The sequence below is a fragment of the Bombina bombina genome, chromosome 7 (genome assembly GCF_027579735.1).
Source record: "Bombina bombina isolate aBomBom1 chromosome 7, aBomBom1.pri, whole genome shotgun sequence".
Classification (NCBI taxonomy): domain Eukaryota; kingdom Metazoa; phylum Chordata; class Amphibia; order Anura; family Bombinatoridae; genus Bombina; species Bombina bombina.
In genome coordinates, this window is record NC_069505.1 from 501,661,738 (window position 1) to 501,678,425 (window position 16,688).

At 38.5% G+C, this 16,688-nt stretch overlaps 1 protein-coding gene across 1 annotated transcript in view; it reads left to right on the forward strand.

Moving 5' to 3' along the window:
* The first annotated feature begins 1,001 nt into the window (after nt 1-1,001).
* The window catches only part of LOC128666887 (cytochrome P450 2G1), a 115,093-nt gene continuing 99,406 nt past the window's right edge, over nt 1,002-16,688 (forward strand). Inside the window, exons 1-2 of the mRNA XM_053721695.1 lie at nt 1,002-1,146; nt 10,589-10,802. Coding sequence (XP_053577670.1) covers nt 10,617-10,802 — 186 coding nt within the window. The 5' untranslated portion in view covers nt 1,002-1,146; nt 10,589-10,616. The remainder of the gene's footprint in view (nt 1,147-10,588; nt 10,803-16,688) is intronic.

The window sequence follows — 16,688 nt, forward strand, 5'->3', positions numbered from 1 at the left end:
GTTTTCACACTAGCTGTGACGTCATCATGGGGGTTGGAGCATGCGCACTGCAGAGAAGGGATTGTGCTCCAGTGGCCGCGCAGCCAAAAAAAAATCAGAAAGGGTTTTGTTATAATCATAAAAAACGGAAGGTTGCAAAAATAATATATAAAGTTATATAACATTTCAGTAAAAAAGCCACACACACATAGGCTTAGTTTTAATGGATCATTCTATTAAAAATAGGTCTTTATTTGGGTAAACTGTCTCTTTAATACTTCATGCGGGCGGGTAGTTTTTTTTTTTCTCAATACTTCGTCCGGGCAGTTTGTTTTTAAAATGTATTTCTTGTGAGCGGATACGTGTTTTTTCATTATTTCATGCGGGCGGTTGCGTGTTTTTTTTTTTTTTAAGGCTTCGTTTGCTTATGCTGCAACCAGGTAGATTCCAAAAATGGCAAGGTGAATTCTTTCATCACCCTGCCGTTTTCGGAATGCATCCAGGTGGATTCTTTTGGCTGAGCGCGCAGCCAACATTCCTTTGAGGATGCGTGCGCAACTGATGACACTGACGGATGATGGATGCGTTACAAACGCAATTATAGTACAGATTATAATGCTTTAGCTATATACTAGTTACCCACATTTTAGTTAAAAAAAAAAACCTGCACTGAGAAAAGAAACATTGTTTTAGTTTCATGCTAGTAGTTTGCACACAGTACTGCACAAAGCACATTACAGCAGGAGCGCTGTTACTAGTGTGTTAGATGATCGTCTCCATATGCAGTAAAAGCACTGCTTCCTCATTCTTAACTGCTTAGAAGCAAAATAACTAATGCTTATCAATTGTAAACTTTGTAAACATCAAAAGTTTTATTAAATTAGCCCATTAGTTTTTGGGTATACTGTCCCTTTAAGCAGCAGGAATTCCACAGATTTGGGCCAGTTGCCTTAGCCCCACCCAGCACAGGAGCAGTCCTAGCAAGTAGCTCCCAATCCCTCTTACTGGGGCTCATGTCTAGACTGGTGAGACCAGAAGTTTCAAGCTGCACTTGTGTAATGCAGTCACCACACCCCTTCCCTGTGCCTTGTGCTGACATTGTCTGCTTGAGCCAGCACACAGCAGGCTGTTGAAACCACAGACACAGCAACATAACAGGGAGTAAAGGTAAGAGAGACCAGGGCAGCATTAACCTCTTGAAGTCTGTTTATTTTAATGGAAACAGTTTCTTTGATGTACTCCTGTACAGGTCAAGGGTTCCCAGCCCCCTCCCTGCAGCTCAAAGCAGGACACAGACCTTAACCCCTTTGCTCCTGCTAGCAACTTTTGTTTTAATAAATCAATTCAACTGTGGTTAGAAGCTGTGTGTCTTAGTGTCAATTTCTTGTGTCAACCAGCCTTTTGCCCAACTCTCTCTGTCTCTCTCTTACTTTCTCTCTCTCTCTCTCTCTTTCTCTCTCTCTTTCTCTCTTTCTCTCTCTCTTTCTCTCTTTTTCTCTCTCTTTCTCTCTTTTTCTCTCTCTTTCTCTCTCTTTCTCTCTCTTTCTCTCTCTTTCTCTCTCTTTCTCTCTCTTTTTCTCTCTCTCTTTTTCTCACTCTCTTTTTCTCACTCTCTTTTTCTCACTCTCTTTTTCTCACTCTCTCTTTCTCACTCTCTCTTTCTCACTCTCTCTTTCTCACTTTCTCACTCTCTTTTTCTCACTCTCTTTTTCTCACTCTCTTTTTCTCTCTCTCTTTTTCTCTCTCTCTTTTTCTCTCTCTCTTTTTCTTTCTCTCTTTTTCTTTCTCTCTTTTTCTTTCTCTTTTTCTTTCTCTCTTTCTCTTTTTCTCTCTCTCTCTCTCTCTCTCTCTCTTTCTCACTCTCTCTTTCTCACTCTCTCTTTCTCACTCTCTCTTTCTCACTCTCTTTTTCTCACTCTCTTTTTCTCACTCTCTTTTTCTCACTCTCTTTTTCTCTCTCTCTTTTTCTCACTCTCTTTTTCTCACTCTCTCTTTCTCACTCTCTCTTTCTCACTCTCTTTTTCTCTCTCTCTTTTTCTCACTCTCTTTTTCTCTCTCTCTTTTTCTCTCTCTCTTTTTCTCTCTCTCTTTTTCTTTCTCTCTTTTTCTTTCTCTCTTTTTCTTTCTCTCTTTCTCTTTCTCTCTTTCTCTTTCTCTTTCTCTCTCTTTCTCTTTCTCTCTCTTTCTCTTTCTCTCTCTTTCTCTTTCTCTCTCTTTCTCTTTCTCTCTCTCTTTCTCTCTCTCTTTCTCTATTTATCTTTCCGTCTCTCCTCTATACTCTCTTCTTGCTCATATATGTTCGTAATGCAATAGATCAGAACCATATCCAACATAATACTGAAAGTAGTAACAATAATAATAAAGATTTAATAATACTATCAGTTAATATGTCTGTTTCCAGAAATTGATGACATCATAGACAGAATTAAATCCCTTTGGGATGCGTGTCTCTAGTATATAAAATACATACATTATGGGACTGATTTATCAAGGGGCGAATGGCCCCTGATGCCTCTGTTACCGAGCGAGCATTCAGGCTCGCCGGAAACAGGAGTTAAGAAGCAGAGGTCTTAAGACCGCTGCTCCTTAACTCGATACCCTCTGCTAGCGGCCGGCTGGCTGCGGATCTGCAGGGGGCCTATGCTATCAGCATTTATCAATGTCTGGTGGATCATGTCCACCAGACACATGATAAATCGTCCCCAAAGAATAGACTTTATTTTTATTTATATATATATATATATATATATATATATATATTTATATATACTTACATAAAGGATAGGTTATTTGGGGTTTCATGTTACTGGATTTTTAATACTATTTACAAATAAATTACATTTTATCTTCAAAATCCAGAGAGTGCTGTTGTGATATGGAGGGTGTGTGTGTATATATATATATATATATATATATATATATATATATATATATATATACATATATATTTATATTTATAAGATAATAAGGTAGGGAGGGAATTAGATTCAATATAAGTCAGACCCCAAAATAATTAGCATTATTATAAGGTAGTCAAACCCATATACTCCTAAATTTGCTAGTCACTTGAAATATAGTGGGGGGTGCTCATTATCCGGGTAAATAAGCTGAAAAAACAGAAAAATAGTGGATAAACCAGAGCACTCTTTTCATATCAATAAATCAGAACGTAGAACAGTGAGGTAATATGCAGTGGGTATGAAATAAAACTTAACATTTAATTGTATTAATAAAAATGGTAGTAATAACTACCTGTGTGGTGTATTAAAAGCTGTATTGTAGTACAGTAGAGCTGGCAAACCTAGGAAAGTATCCTTAAAGACGTAGCTACATACAATGTAACCATAGGTTAACCTATATAGAAAAAAGGAAAACAGTCTGCTGCAAAAACACCATAATATGCTCACGGATTGCACTAAAAACTAAATCTAAGAAAGAGGACAAGCCTCACAACGATTATACTAAGCTGGTGCAATGCTGGAGCGGTGTATATTGCAGTAGAAATTCCAAATTTGGCAATTATGAAATAAGTACAATGTATAGAGCTAAAAACGTCTATGAGGCTGCAGAGCTCTTAGTTTAAGCGCCTGATGCGCATTTCGCCATATGCTGGCTTTGTCAAAGGCTAATATATATATATATATATATATATATATATATATACTTACATAAAAAATATAGATATTTTATATATATATATACTTACATAAAAAATAAATATATATATATATATATATATATATATATATATATATATATATATATATATATATATATGAGAAAGAAGTCACCAGCGCTAGATCTTGGAATTTGTAATAAATTGTTTTTGTGAAAGGAAATTAATCCTTTTAAGTGTAAAAGTCTATCTGATATATGTCTAATAACAGTCTTATGGCAATAGTAAGAGACTGAAAAATGATAGCGTGCTGCCTCTGTATAGAAACAGAGTACCCCTGACTCTGTAAAACTGTATGTGGAAAGAGAGAAATTCAATATTATGGTAGAGGCACTCAGCTATATGATGGTATACTTAATTAGTGATGTCGCGAACCTAAAAATTTGCATTCGCGAACGGCGGACACGAACTTCCGCAACTGTTCGCGAACGGGCGAACCGCTATAGACTTCAATAGGCAGGTGAATTTTAAAACCCACAGGGACTCTTTCTGGCCACAATAGTGATGGAAAAGTTGTTTCAAGGGGACTAACACCTGGACTGTGGCATGCTGGAGGGGGATCCATGGCAAAACTCCCATGGAAAATTACATAGTTGATGCAGAGTCTGTTTTTAAGCCATAAAGGGCATAAATCACCTAACATTGCTAAATTGTTTGGAATAACGTGCTTTAAAACATCAGGTATGATGTTGTATCGATCAGGTAGTGTAAGGGTTACGCCCGCTTCACAGTGACAGACCAAACTCCCCGTTTAAAGGGACAGTCTACACCATAATTTTTATTGTTTTAAAAGATAGATAATCCCTTTATTACCCATTTCCCAGTTTTGCATAACTAACACATTTATAATAATATACTTTTAACCTCTGTGATTATCTTGTATCTAAGCCTCTGCAAACTGCCCCTTTTCTCAGTTCTTTTGACAGACTTGCAGTCTAGCCAATCAGTGCCTGCTCCCAGATAACTTCTTGTGCACGAGCACAGTGTTATCTATATGAAATACGTGAACTAACACCCTCTAGTGGTGAAAAACTGTTAAAATGCAATCTGAAAGAGGTGGGCTTCAAGGTCTAAGAAATTAGCATATGAACCTCCTAGGTTAAGCTTTCAACTAAGAATAACATGAGAACAAAGCAAAATTAGTGATAAAAGTAAATTGGAAAATTGTTTAAAATTGCATGCTCTATCTGAATCATAAAAGTTTATTTTGGCCTAGACTGTCCCTTTAACGCACCGCAAACAGTCCATTTGCACAATTGCAAACTCCCCATTTGCACAAGGTTGGATACCAAGCTAGCCATGTCCCGTTCCTTGTCCTCACTGATGTCATTGAAGGTCTCTTCCTCCACCCAGCCACGTACAACACTAAGGGTCCCCGAAAGGTGACAACAAGCCCCCTGGGACGCCTGCTGTGTTTGGTCTTCCACCTCCTCAAAGCCACCTTCCTCCTCTGACTCCTCTTCTTCAGACTCCTCTCTCTGCGTTATTATAAGGTGTGTTAAGTAGTACTATTCCTATCAGTGTAATCCCTGTTACGTCCCCTATCGGGGGAGGTGTATATGGCATGGATTTTAGGGACCGGGAGATGGAAAAAGATGCTTGGTCGGTCTTCCTACTTCAAATTTGGGGCACTGCGCGTGCAATCTACTGTGCCACCAGATATGAGTGGTGTGTTAAGTAGTACTATTCTGATCAGTTTAATCCCTGTTACATCCCCTATCAGGGGACGTGTATATGGCATGGCCGAAACACAAGTGGCTGTCAGATAACAGTCCGGCCACGAGATAGATAGATTTGATAGATAGATGGATACATAGATTAGATAGATCAATAGATGCAATAGATACATTTGATAGATACGATAGATAGATAGATCAATAGATAGATAGATTTGATAGATAAATAGATAGATAGATAATTTTCAAGACAGAGAATTACAAGACGTGCGGTCTGAGACCCATGGTAAGGTTCCCAGAGGCAGTTGCGGCGCCCGAGGCTCTGATTAGAACAGAGCACTCTGGAACGTATCTGCCCTTGGCCGAAATCGGAACATTCTTTAGCTTTCTGTCTGTCGGCCAAATGTCCGTCGGCCAAATGTCCATCTGCCAAATGTCCGTCTGCCAAATGTCCTTCTGCATTTTGTCAGAGCACCGCGTGCAATCTACTGTGCCACCAGATATGAGTGGTGTGTTAAGTAGTACTATTCTGATCAGTTTAATCCCTGTTACGTCCCCTATCAGGGGACGTGTATATGGCATGGATTTTAGGATCCGGGAGATGGAAAAAGATGCTTGGTCGGTCCTCCTACTCCAAATTTGGGGCACTGCGCGTGCAATCTACTGTGCTACCAGATATGAGTGGTGTGTTAAGTAGTACTATTCTGATCAGTTTAATCCCTGTTACGTCCCCTATCAGGGGACGTGTATATGGCATGGATTTTAGGAACCGGGAGATGGAAAAAGATGCTTGGTCGGTCCTCCTACTCCAAATTTGGGGCACTGCGCGTGCAATCTACTGTGCTACCAGATATGAGTGGTGTGTTAAGTGGGCACAGTATATGCTGTGAGCCTGGCACACACGCTGGCAGGCAGGCAACTGCAATTAGATTACACTAGCAGACTGATATTTCACAGTCAAAAAGTTTTTTTTTTTTAAATTTACACTACCGTTACACCAGATATGAGTGGTGGCACTGGGCAAGTGGGCCTGGCACACACGCTGGCAGGCAGGCAACTGCAATTAGATTACACAAGCAGACTGATGTTTCACAGTCAAAAAAGTTTTGTTTTTTTTAATTTACACTACTGTTACAACAGATATGAGTGGTGGCACTGGGCAAGTGGGCCTGGCACACACGCTGGCAGGCAGGCAGGCAACTGCAATTAGATTACACAAGCAGACTGATGTTTCACAGTCAAAAAAGTTTTTTTTTAAAATTTACTCTACTGTTACACCAGATATGAGTGGTGGCACTGGGCAAGTGGGCACAGTATACGATGTGAGCCTGCCACACACGCTGGCAGGCAGGCAACTGCAATTAGATTACACTAGCAGACTGATGTTTCACAGTCAAAAAAGTTTTTTTTTTTTAAATGTACACTACTGTTACACCAGATATGAGTGGTGGCACTGGGCAAGTGAGCCTGCCACACACGCTGGCAGGCAGGCAGGCAACTGCAATTAGATTACACTAGCAGACTGATGTTTCACAGTCAAAAAAATTTTTTTTTTTTAAATTTACACTACTGTTACACCAGATATGAGTGGTGGCACTGGGCAAGTGGGCCTGGCACACACGCTGGCAGGCAGGCAACTGCAATTAGATTACACTAGCAGACTGATGTTTCACAGTCAAAAAAGTTTTTTTTTTTTAAATTTACACTACTGTTACAACAGATATGAGTGGTGGCACTGGGCAAGTGGGCCTGGCAGGCAGGCAACTGCAATTAGATTACACAGGGAAAAAAAAAAAAAAAAAGATGTTCTAGCCCTAAAAAGGGCTTTTTGGGGTGCTGTCCTTACAGCAGAGATCAGATGAGTCCTTCAGGACTGTAGTGGACACTGAATACACTAGCCTAGCTATCAATTTCCCTATTAAATCAGCAGCAGCTACACTGTCCCTCCTCTCACTAAGAATGCAGCTTCCGAATGAATCTAAAATGGCTGCTGTCCAGGAGCTGGGAGGGTCTGGGAGGTAGGGTCTGCTGCTGATTGGCTGGAATGTGTCTGCAGACTGTGAGATACAGGGTCAAAGTTTACTCAATGATGACGAATAGGGGGCGGATCAAACATCGCATATGTTCGCCCGCCATTGCCAAAGCGAACAAGCTATGTTCGCCGGGAACTATTCGCCGGCGAATAATTCGCGACATCACTATACTTAATATATCATATACAGGTATAAATGTAAGTCCACAAATAGTATATAGTGGTATCCTGGTAGAAATCTTCACAATAATTCATTCAATTAAGAATTTACTGCTTACCAGCTATTACCTCAATCATATGAGGTAAGGAGTAGGCCCAGTTAGAGATGGTACAGTGTGATTTCCCCGTCTCTGTCCTGGTGATGATCCGAGAAATCTTTGTTGAAATGAGGTCCCCTCTTTGGGTTTCAATGGTGGTAGGAATACTTAATCCCTTCTGAATGATCCTTGGGGTGGTGTGCCCTCAGATGGTGAGAATCTCCGTCTCCTCAGGTGGTATTTGAGGTATTGATCATAGGAGAGAAAAGAAGGCACATAGCATAATATTGTTCTAACACAACAAAAAATATTTATTAAGAGTTAATATGCGCTTACATTAAAAGACCTCAATCATTTATGATGTAAGATAAAAACATATAAAAACCGTGGGCTGTATCCTGGATAAAGACAGCTATGGAAGTAGCATAGAAATCCAAAAAGTTTGGAAATTGTTCATAAAATGTCCTTTAGGTTTGATTATGGTGTATATATAAAATAACACCAGTATGGCCCCAGCAATATTGTGGCAGAATTCCTCAAAATGGTGAGGCTATGGTGTACATGTGCCATACTGGTGTTATTTTTATTCCAAGCCCAACTTAAACCACTTTTTAAATATTACTGAATTGAGGCCAGATTGAAATTTTGGATTCCCCATTATTGGTAAATACTGAGAGGCCTTGCAGTTAACTTTTAACAGGCTCCCTATTTTCCACCAAGAGAGCATACAATTTTAAACAACTTTCCAATTTACTTATTTACATTATTTAATTTGCTTCCTTCTCTTGTTATCCTTTGCTGAAAGGTTTTTCTAGGAAAACTCAGGAGCAGCATAAAACCTAGGTTCTAACTGCTGATTGGTGGCTGCATATATATACCGATTGTCATTGGCTCACCCATGTTTTCAGTTAGAAACCAGTAGTGCATTGCTGTGCCTTCAACAAATGATTCTAAGAGAATTAAGCTAATTTCATAATAGAAGTAAACTTGAAAGTTGTTTAAAATTGTATGTTCTATCTAAATCATGGAAGAAAATTTTGTATTTGATGTCCCTTTTAAGAATTTTTGCAAATTATATATTCCATTATCAATTATTCTATTAAAACGTACTGCTGTTTTTCCCCAGCATACACACATATGCTTTGAGGGCCCATACACCAGAATTAAACACCACACTCAGAGAGTCAGCAGTAGCTTGTGTGACATAAATGATGTTTTTACAGAAGTTATACACACCACTTCCAGCTCTCTGATCAGGCATGGTGTTTGAATAATGGTGTACGGCCCTCAAAGGTCGTATGCTGCTGAAAACCAGTAATTACTTTTAATAGAGGCATTTTTGCTAATTGACATATATTGAAAAAATGCTTATATTTAATATTGAAATGCGCCCATGCACATTTTGACCTTTACCCCTTTAACCCTGTACAACACACACAAACATGAACACATGTACATATATATGCTTATGCAGGATGCCTTGTGACAAATACACCTCGACTAGATACGATTGTATGGTTTCCTACGTTTATATCAACCTCTTACATCATAGCCCTGGCCCACTGAACTTTATTCTGGATACTTGCTACCCTTCACATACATTTTATTCTGGATACTTGCTACCCTTCACATACATTTTATTCTGGATACTTGCTACCCTTCACATACATTTTATTCTGGATACTTGCTACCCTTCACATACATTTTATTCTGGATACTTGCTACCCTTCACATACATTTTATTCTGGATACTTGCTACCCTTCACATACATTTTATTCTGGATACTTGCTACCCTTCACATACATTTTATTCTGGATACTTGCTACCCTTCACATACATTTTATTCTGGATACTTGCCACCCTTCACATACATTTTATTCTGGATACTTGCCACCCTTCACATACATTTTATTCTGGATACTTGCCACCCTTCACATACATTTTATTCTGGATACTTGCCACCCTTCACATACATTTTATTCTGGATACTTGCTACCCTTCACATACATTTTATTCTGGATACTTGCTACCCTTCACATACATTTTATTCTGGATACTTGCTACCCTTCACATACATTTTATTCTGGATACTTGCTACCCTTCACATACATTTTATTCTAGATACTTGCTACCCTTCACATACATTTTATTCTGGATACTTGCTACCCTTCACATACATTTTATTTTGGATACTTGCCACCCTTCACATACATTTTATTCTGGATACTTGCTACCCTTCACATATATTTTATTCTGGATACTTGCTACCCTTCACATACATTTTATTCTGGATACTTGCTACCCTTCACATACATTTTATTCTAGATACTTGCTACCCTTCACATACATTTTATTCTGGATACTTGCTACCCTTCACATACATTTTATTCTGGATACTTGCTACCCTTCACATACATTTTATTCTGGATACTTGCTACCCTTCACATACATTTTATTCTGGATACTTGCCACCCTTCACATACATTTTATTCTGGATACTTGCTACCCTTCACATACATTTTATTCTGGATACTTGCCACCCTTCACATACATTTTATTCTGGATACTTGCTACCCTTCACATACATTTTATTCTGGATACTTGCTACCCTTCACATACATTTTATTCTGGATACTTGCTACCCTTCACATACATTTTATTCTGGATACTTGCTACCCTTCACATACATTTTATTCTGGATACTTGCTACCCTTCACATACATGCTGCCAAACTTTCATCAGCGACAGTCGCAATCAGAAGGTGGGAGTGGGCACAACCAACCAACCAGATAGGTTTTATATTTAATACTTAGGTCATCAGCTAGCTTAGGGATCATTAAATAAATAAAAGAAATACAAACCTATTGATTAATCCCTTGCTGTAGTTAATTGCTTGTGCACTGGCTGCACCACCTGCTGGTCAAGCCTGTTTATACTTGTGATATTTATTAAACTTTATCATTTTAGGGAGTCAGAAGAAAAGCAAATCTCTTGGATGTCTCTCATGGATACCATTGGGGTCGGAACGTTGCTCCTTCTGCTCATAACCAGCATTTTCATCTATATGACATGGAACAAAATGTACAAGAAACGGAACCTTCCTCCAGGTCCAACACCTCTACCGCTGATTGGAAATTTTCTAAATATAAAGATGGGTGAACTGGCAGGATCATTAATGAAGGTTGGTTTTTACTGGTGTATCAGCTTTATAGAAGAGCTGTTTATTAATTATGTGATAACCAGGGAGAATATGACCTAGAGAGATAGGGATAGATTTATCAGATCTCAGGCGGACATGATTCGCTATAGTGAATCATGTCTGCCCTGCATAGCTAAATGCCGACAGTATACGCTGTTGGCATTTAACATTGCAAAAGCAGTTCTTGTGAACTGCTTGTGCAATGCCGCCCCCTGCCAATCTGCTGCTAACAGGGGGTATCAATCAACCCGATCGTATACGATCGGGCGGATTGCTGTCCGCAGCCTCAGAGGAGGTGGACTGAATGTAAACAGTTACATTCGGACCTTGTTAAATCGGCCCCACAGGCTTATTTTATAACGGTCATCCAAAGTTTTTCCTTAGACCATATTTGAAGGATACACTTGATAAAAATTAAGAATCACTAAAGAATTAATATTGGCCGCGAGTCTGCAGGGCTCTCTTGTGAGCTGCTGGTGCAATGCTGAATACGGAGAGCGTATTGCTCTCCGTATTCAGTGAGGTCTGGCGGACCTTGTTAAATAGAGGCCGGTATTTTTTGTTGAAAAGTAGGGATGATTGCTAAGTAGTCTCCCATTTCTGGAGTACTATATAAGTATCCATTTACAAGAGCACTAAATAGCAGCACTTATGGTGCTTATTGGGAGTCAGATAAGATTTTATTTCATGTTTTTTTTTTTTTATATTTAGGTGATCCATCACCGCACATTCATATATACCCATAGATTTGTTTCAATTTGTTTTTAATAACACATGAACATAATTTGTGTCTTCTTGTTTGATTAGTCACTCTCACCATATATGCCCCCTAGAGTTGAACACAGTGGTGATATCAACAGTGGTCATGTTCTGTAGACATCTACCTAGGTATCTCTTAAAAAAAAATATCATGGGAACAAAATAAATTTGATAAAAGAAGTAAATTGAACACTAAAAAAAATAAAAAATAAATTGAATACTCTGTCTGAACCACAAGAAATATTTTGGGTTTCACTCTGGTCTGGTTAGCGTGTCCTTAGAGCTCTGGTTAACTGTTTAGTGAAACAAAAAGTGTCACAAAACTCATCAAATATACATTTAAAAGTACATTTACATCTATAATATAATTGCGTTTGTAACGCGTCCGTCGCCAGTTGCGCACATCTCCAAAGGAATGTTGGCTGCGCGAGGCAGCCAAAAGAATCCACCTGGATGCAGCGTAGGCAAACAAAGCCTTTTTTTTAAAAAAAAAAACGCACAAAATAATGAAAAAAACACTTTTAACCGCCCGCAAGAAATACATTTAAAAAAAAAAAACGAATCACCCGCACAAATTATTAAGAAAAAAAAAACCTACCCGACTGCACTAAGTATTAACAAAAAATAAACCTAGCCGCCCACACAAGTATTAACCAAAAAAACCTAACCCGTAAACCGCCAAACCCCCACAACACAACTACCTAACCCTTAAACTGCCAAACCCTACAATGCCAACTAACTAATTATACTATTAACTCCTAAACCGACAAAACCCCACATCGCAGTAACCCTAATTAACCTATTAACCACTAAACCGCAACCCCCCACATCACAATAAACCTAATTAGCCTATTAACTCCTAAACCACCAACCCACCACAACACAAATAACTAATTTAATTGCAAAGCCCCCTAACTTAACACCCCCAAAATGAACCCCAATTACTACTAAATTACAATTAAAAAAAATAAATTCTAACATTAAATTACAAAAAAATTAATCTAACATTACAAAAAATAAAAAAGTCTAACATTATAGAATTTTTTTTATCAAAAATTAAAAAATTAAACCTAATCCTTATGAAAATAACCCCCCCCAAATAAAAACACCCCCTAATCTAAAGTAAACTACCAATAGCCCTTAAAATGGCCTTTTGTAGAGCATTGCCATAAGTTAAACAACTCTTTTACATTAATTAATACTAAGCCCCCCTTAACAGTAAATACCCCCCAACCCACCAAACCCCCCAAAATAAAAAAAACTAACACCAAAAAAACCTAAGCTACCCATTGCCCCTAAAGGGGCATTTGTATGGGCATTGCCCATTTAAGGGCATTAAGCTCTTTTACTGCCCTTTACAAGGGCAATCAGCTTTTTACAACCCAAAAAACCCTAATCTTAAAAATAAAAAACCCCAAAAAATAAAAAAAATACTAAATCTAACCCCCAAATAAGTACTCACTGTTCCTGAAGTCTGGCGGAGAAGGTCTTCTTCCAGGCGGCTCCATCATCTTCTATCTTTATCTGGAGAGAAGGTGGCGTGCAGTGGAGGTGTGGAGCGGTCTTACCCGATGCATGGATCCACAGCGGCGGTCCTCAGTGGTGTGGAGGCACTTCTTCATGCGATCGTCTGCCGCACACTGAAGATTAAATGCAAGGTACCCCATATTTATTTTAAAATCAGCCATTAGGATGAGAGCTACTGAAATCTTATTGGCTGATTTAACTAATTTCAAATTTCAGCAAATAGGAATGCAAGTTACCCCAAATTGAAGGCCTACTTTGTATTAAATTTTCAGTGTACGCCGGAGATCGGATGAAGAGGTGCCTCCACGCCATGAGGATCACCGCCGCTGGGGACCGCCGCTCCGGATCCACGCATCGGGGAAGACCGTTCCGCACCTCTGCTCCGTGCCGCCTTCGCTCCAGATGAAGATAGAAGATGATGGAGCCGTCTGGAAGAAAACCTTCACCGCCAGTACGGTGAGTACCTATTTGGGGCTTAGTCTTAGGCTTTTTTTTTTATTTTTTAAAGATTAGCGATTTAATTGGCTGTGAAAGAGCTGATTGCCCTTTTAAGGGCAGTAAAATAGCTGAATGCCCTCCATACAAATGCCCCTTCAGGGGCAATGTGTAGCTTAGGTTTTTTTAGTGTTAGGTTTTTTTTATTTTGGGGGGATTGGTTGGGTGGGGGGTTTTACTTTTAGGGGGTAATTGTTAAGTTTTTAAATTAAAAGAGCTGTTTAACTTAGGGCAATGCCGTAAAAAAGGCCCATTTAAGGGCTATTGGTAGTTTAGTATTAGATTAGGGGGCGTTTTTATTTTGTGGGGGATTTTTTATTTTTATAAGGGTATTAGTTTAGGTTTAAATTTCTTATTTTAGATAGCTGTGTTTATTTTCTGTAATTTTACTTTTATTTTTTGTAATATTAACTTAGGAGGTTTGTATTTTCTAAACATAGACTGCCCTATGGGCAGGCTTATCGCCTAGTTCATAATAACATCATCTAATAAAAAGTATTAAAAAAAATATGGCACAAAAAAGTTATAAGGGCTCAAAGATATGAGGTCTCATGTGTTAGATAAAAAAGGCAGGCAAATGGCTTTAATATTGAGATCTGGGTCTCTGGTGACAGCACACCTTACTGAGAGTGCTATTGAGCACCCAGGGCTGTGCAGGTTGCAGGGTCATTAGATGTGTACCCAGTCCAGTCTAAGAGAGCAGTCCCTTTCCGTGTTTTGTATATGTCTAGGGTGATTACGTAAGCCTGTGCACCCTTGACTTGTTCCCAGTTTGTTTGATTGAGAGCTTGCATTTGTATGGCTGCATTAGGGACCCAGGTTTTGAGATAGACCTTGACGTGGTACCTGGGCTTGTCCTTTTTGGCCAGATGCAGTAACTAATTCTTCCAGTTTTTCTTTTTATCTTAGCTGAGCACTTGCAAGTGAGTTCTGGACTTTCTCTGTGTGTTATATGTATATATGTATGTATGTGTGTATATGTAAGTGTGTATATATATATATATATATATATATATATATATATATATATATATATATATATATATATATATATATAAACAACATTTTAAATTAGGGGGAGATAAAAGGTGAGTTTAAAATCCTCCACTACGCACAAAATATAGAAAAAATAACTCATTGTGTAGTTAATTTTATATATATATATATATATTACATACATATCCAAACAGCTGATCCACCTACCTGGGTGCAGATATGTAACAGATATCCTCAAATGAAGTGCACTCACAGGAACATTTGGATCTCAAAAAGCCAAAATTTATTTAGTGTTTCGGGGAGATTTACAACCCCTTCATCAGATGAAGGGAATGTAAATCTCTCCGAAATGTTAAATACATTTTGGCTTTTTGAGATCTAAATGTTCCTGTGAGTGCACTTCATTTGAGGATATATATATATATATATATATATATATATATATATGTGTGTGTGTATTTACAGACATATATACACATATAAACACCTAAATACATATGTACACATAATATAATAACACTTATCACATTCCGATATTCTTCACATACAGTAATATGGTATATATATATTTTTAAATAGATAAATAATCATGTATCAGGCTTTAAAAAAACTACGCTAAAAATTACCTTGAAAAGGGATTTTGGCTGGGCATTGCCCTTAGTGGCGCTACATCTTCATCCCAGCAGTAGTCCTCTATCTTCATCCCAGTGACGGTCTTCAATCTATATCCAAGTGTCGCTCACGTCCTCTTCATGCTGTCACCAGCCTCACACTGAATTTTGAATGTGCGGTACCCCTTTTATATAGGGGAACCTTTGCATTACTATTGGCTGATTTTCTATTTCAAATTAAAATCAGCCAATTGAATGAAAGCTTTTTTCTATTGACTGATTTGAATTTGGAATATAAAATCAGCCAATAGGATTGCAAGGATACCCCTATATAAAGTGGTCAATAGAGTAGTTTAGTGCAACTGTTCCTCTGGCCAAACTCTTTGTGGTAATCTACCCACTCCACTTGTAATATGGATTAGGGCGTAGAGAACACCACGATCTCACAATTGAGCTCCTAACAATAACACGCCACTAGTAATCTGTCCCTAAATCATATTGGGATGTCTGACAAGTCATTCTTGTGTAATAATAACTGATGTATTTTTTTGTGGAATAATAACTGCAATGCTGGGCTGAACCTTGTCCATTCGCATTTAAAGGGACATAATACTTATATGCTAAATCACTTGAATCTGATACAGCATAACTGTTAAAGGCTGACATGAATAGATCACCTGCATATCTTTATGTAAACAGATATTTTACTTCAAAATGTATTCAGCTCACCAGAGTAAGTGTTCAGTGAACAGTTATACCAGTCATAGCCAATATATAGGCAATCAGCATCAGCAGTGCATTTCATAGTAAACTTCTTTAAACTGAATATTAAAGTAACATTACAGATGCACACTCCCTTGCAGGTCCTGGGACTAGCATCCTGATTGGCTGTTAAAAGTCTATTTACAGTAGGATGTGAACTCATAGGAAATTTCAAGGTAAAATATCTTCATTTTTTACATAGATGTTCAGGTGATATTTTCTGACCAGCATTTTACAGCTATGCTACATTACTTTCAAGTCCTTCAACCAGGGGCGAAACTACAGGGGGTGCAGAGGTCGCAAAATTTTTTTTTTTACAATAAAAAACGTTGACCTGCCACTGCCTGCACTGATATCATGTGAGTGTGACATGATGCTTCACTAGTGTCTGTGAATACAGGGGTTAGTGTTTCTGTTTTACCCATTGGTGTTTATGTGTGTGTGTATGTGTGTATGTATGTGACTGTGTGTGTATTTATGCATGTATGTGTATGTTTGTGGAACCAGCAAATTACAGACCTTGTTACAGCATGGGGGGCAGGGGGTAAACAGTGTCACTATACAGTACCACTATATTCAGTATGGGGGGGCCGGACCATGTCCCAGACTACTGTGGTTACTGTATAAAGTACTGGGGCGGGTAGGGTCAGGCCAGCCATCTCACTGGCAGATTACAGACTGTGTCACTGACTCACTATATACAGTACTGGTGGGTTAA